At 41.5% G+C, this 4512-nt stretch overlaps 1 protein-coding gene across 1 annotated transcript; it reads left to right on the forward strand.

Annotated features, from left to right (window-relative positions):
* The first annotated feature begins 3096 nt into the window (after window positions 1–3096).
* LOC105818340 (olfactory receptor 56A4) lies at window positions 3097–4089 on the forward strand. Its single transcript, XM_012654299.1, has one exon. It carries the CDS (start codon window positions 3148–3150, stop codon window positions 4087–4089), a length of 942 nt encoding a protein of 313 aa, XP_012509753.1. The 5' UTR covers window positions 3097–3147.
* Window positions 4090–4512: the final 423 nt, after the last annotated feature.

Consider the following 4512-nt stretch of genomic DNA (forward strand, 5'->3'; position numbering starts at 1 on the left):
TTAATATTAAAATTGTTTAGGTCTTTATTTAGAAGTTTGGTGATATTTTTGTGATCAGAAATATGTTGTAGAAACTTAACTCTTGTTTCTAGCAGTTAGCCTATGGTAAAATTGGTTTTTTTACACATTGTTTCACTTGAAGTTGCAGTTTCCAAAAACCTGTCAGTGACGTTAAGTGAGGACTTACTGTACTTTTCTTAAAAGTATCCAGTTTGAGTCCTCAAAGATACCTCTTGTCAGAGAGTTATGTTCTCTTTAGAATCTTTGAGATACTCTATTTCTACTAGGGATCGTTTACTGAGTTGTAAAATTAGTTCTAAAGAAAGCAATTTCACTAGCTCAAGATATATAGTAGGGAAGAAAGGGGAGGGTTTGGCCTGAGGTTAAGGAATGGCCTCTTAACTATTTGAGCTTCTAGCAGAGTCTTCTATTGGATGACTAAGATGGGAGCTCTATGTGTGTCAAATATCTTTGCTTTATAATATGTATTCCCACCCTAAGTATGGAAAACCAAATCCTTGGAAGATTTCTAAGATGAAACAAGTTTGAGGGGTAGCATGAAATAGAAAAACTATCAATTTGGGTCATTATTAAAAGGGAACAGAAAGGACTCATTTCCAGGTTGTTGCCCAAGAACACTGGCTGCCGTGTTACCAAGAGGAAGACTGACTCCTGTTATGAGACAAAACAAAAGGAGACAATGTTCAGGTTTCTAAAAAGTAGGCTATCTGGAAAGTAACTATATTTTGTGCAAAACAGAACAGAAAAAGCTTTCCTCTCACCTCTAAAAGTGTCCAAGAATATAGATAGTTTCCTCCTACCTCAGGGGAACAGACATTTCTACTCCAGGCAGCTGGACTTTGCTCTCAAGCTGCAAATTGAAAATGATGCTGTAGCTGGGGGCCCAAAATGGCCATTTGTTTTTCCTGTGGGAGATCCACCTTCATACTTTTTATTGTTTCGCTCCACTACCAAAGTACTTGCCCCAAGGCCCACAGTTTTATCCACTTACTCCTGGTTTCCAATATAGAAATTTTGTTTTGTTAAAAGAGGAAGGGAGGGAAGCTAGATACTCTGTTTATGTCACTGTTTTACCCAAGAGTCCCCATTGATAGTATTGAATTATCCCTTCCATTCTCTCTAGAACTTTACTCCATCAAATATTTCCTTTTCCTCCTAAATCGGCACCTACCAGTACCACTAGAAATTCTTAGTCTAAACTGTAGACTTTACAGCATGCTTAGGTTTTTTCCAGTTATTTCATATGCTAACACCTCTTTACCTTATTTCTTTTTTCTTCAAATAACACAAATACATATTCATTCACATACTTGAATTTTCTTCTGGCTTCTAGACATATTGTATTTTGAATGATTGCTGGAAATCTCTCCCTGTATATTTTGCAAATATCTCAGGCTGAAAACTTCAAATATAAACTCATTTTCTCATTCTTAAAACCCTCTCCTTTTCTCCGCTTCCCTCTTCAGTTTCGTAGTAAAGGTTTCCTTCTTTCTGTGACATAAGCACCCAAATAGAAAGTCATCTCAAACACTGTGACTTCAGATTCAAGAACCTGTTTTCTTCATCTTTCTTCAGTTTGTTCAACATCACCTTGCTCAATAGCAAGCAGTAAGTGTGTGCTTAGGCAATGGTTATGTAATGAATCCTCAAATGTCTTTCTTTACTCATCCCCTACATGTAATACTTACTGATTTGGGTATTGAAATTTCTCTTCAATCCATTTCTTCGTGTGCACACTGAAACAAAGAAATGGCTCTTGGTATAAAGGAAGTGATCCCTTAGCTAAGGAGCAGACAGGGCTTGGTGTGGTTTCAGAGATACAGGATCATTCAAGGGACCCCACTGAGGACTCACCCAGAGAACAGAGAAGGAGTATCCTCTAGAAAGGCCCAGGAGCACTCCTGACCCACTGTCTTTTTCATAGTAAACTAAGGCTAGGCTTCCTTAGAGCAGGAAAATAAGGATTAATAGTACATGAATAAAAGTCCCCATGATAAGAGTGGTGCATCTTTGGATAGTATTTCTGTGACAGATTAGCTGATAGCCTGACCATAGCAGGGGATCCCAGTGGCCTTCTAGAGAAGTACATGTCAAGCCCAGCATGGCTGAACTGAAGACAGCCAAGCTGCTCAATCTGACCCAAACCCTTGGTATTCCTGAAGCTACCAGGCCTCTTTTAACTTTCTGCCCAAGCTAACATAATATTTCTCCTGCTTGTTATGTTTCAAAATGTATTCCTTTCTCGGATCCCTCCTGCCACTCCCAAAGATGTTTTTTGTTTGAAGAAGTCATAGCACTTCCCATTTCTTCCTATCCCTCCTGTTGTATTGCTCAGTGCTGACTGTCTCTGTCACCAGAACAGGACATCCACAGTCCCTTCCAAAAGACCAAAACCAAAGAAAATGTTTTTGAGCCTTCGCAAAGAGAAACAACAGAAAATAATTCAGTAAGAATGATGGACAGTATGTCTTTCAAATGAAACCCTCTTTGGGGCGGGAAGGAATTATTGCCCTTGGTTGGAGTCAAAGTCTGCTCTCCCTCTAATCCAAAATTTCCTACAGAATGAAAATAAAGACTCCTGAGGTGAGGCCCTGTCCAGTTCTATGGAGCAGAGGGCTGGGTTTTTCTTGGGCCTACATGATGTAGCTACTGCTCCTGAACACTGAAGGAAGGAAGGGCTCAGTTAAATAATTGTGCTTATTGAGGCTCAATAGTACAGTGGCTGAAAACAGAGACTCCTGAGTCAGACCCCCTGCTTCACAGTCCTGGCCTCACCACATGCTGACTCTCTGATCTTGATCACACTACTCAGCTCCCCTTTATCTCCCTTTCATTATATGTAAAATTAGGATAATGGTATTAATTATTCTTTAATATTTTTAAAAGGAATGAAATGAAATCATGAATATAAAGCATTCGGCATAGTGCCTGGCACATGATACATGCTCGATTAAACATCAGCGATGATGATCATGGTGATTTAATCACTTGATTAAAACAAGTTTACTCCAGTGGAAACCCAAGCTCTACTACATCTGGGGCACACACTTTCTACGTTGATATATTAATACTTCTCTTCTACATTTTAGGGTACTCTGGATCTCCAGCTTGATCAGGATTCTTTACATGGCATCACCCAGCAACTACTCCACTGCCTCGGTCTCTGAATTCCTCCTCATCTGCTTCCCCAACTTCCAGAATTGGCAGCACTGGCTGTCCCTGCCCCTCAGCCTCCTCTTCCTCCTGGCCATGGGAGCCAATGCCACCCTCCTGATCACCATCTGGTTGGAGGCAGCTCTGCACCAGCCCATGTACTACCTGCTCAGCCTCCTCTCCCTGCTAGACATTGTGCTTTGCCTCACTGTCATCCCAAAGGTCCTGGCCATCTTCTGGTTTGACCTCAGACCCATCAGTTTCTCTGCCTGCTTCCTCCAGATGTACATCATGAACAGTTTCCTGACCATGGAGTCCTGCACATTCATGATCATGGCCTATGACCGCTATGTGGCCATCTGCCACCCACTAAGATACACAACCATCATCACTGAGCAGTTTGTGGCTAGGGCTGCCATCTTTATTGTGGCCCAGAATGCCCTTCTTACTATGCCTATCCCCATACTTTCCGCCAGACTCAGATACTGTGCAGGAAACATCATCAAGAACTGCATCTGCACCAACATGTCTGTGTCCAAACTCTCTTGTGAAGACATCACATTCAATCAACTCTACCAATTTGTGACAGGATGGACACTGCTAGGCTCTGACCTCATCCTTATTGTTCTCTCCTACTCCTTTATCTTGAAAACTGTGCTAAGGATCAAGGCTGAGGGAGCTATGGCCAAAGCCCTCAAGACATGTGGTTCCCACTTCATCCTCATCCTCTTCTTCAGCACAGTCCTGCTGGTTCTGGTCATCACTAACCTGGCCAGGAAGAGAATTCTCCCAGATGTCCCCATCCTGCTCAACATCCTGCACCACCTCATCCCTCCAGCTCTGAACCCCATTGTTTATGGTGTGAGAACCAAGGAGATCAAGCAGGGAATACAGAAACTGCTGAGAAGGTTGTAAATAATAAAAAGGATTATGCATATCTTTGGAGTTGCTAATAAAAAATAGGGACGTAAGGAATTATTTTTATGTTGGAAAGGAAATTTTCCCTTTTGACCCTGAAATGAGTTCTGATTCTACATTTTCCCATTATCTCAGGCAACAATGAAAACATTCATTTGTCAATCTTTGTTTCTTGTTGCTTCAAAGAAAACCTTCCTTTCCTGTATTCTGTGGTTACTTGGGAATTTTCCCTAATCTAATCCATAACTGAGGGTTTTGCCAAGCCTTAGCCAAATGGAACTGGATTAGAGTGGGAGCATTTGACCACTAAAGAAAAAGAACTTTATACAATGCCCTTAAAAAGGTCTGCCTGTCTCTGGATTTGCAAATGACACAGATTCCTTTCCTGTCCCTGATTCAGCCTGGCAAAGCCCTGCTTGG

The sequence above is a fragment of the Propithecus coquereli genome, unplaced genomic scaffold (assembly GCF_000956105.1).
Source record: "Propithecus coquereli isolate 6110/MARCELLA unplaced genomic scaffold, Pcoq_1.0 Scaffold44, whole genome shotgun sequence".
In the NCBI taxonomy this organism is placed as follows: Eukaryota; Metazoa; Chordata; class Mammalia; order Primates; family Indriidae; genus Propithecus; species Propithecus coquereli.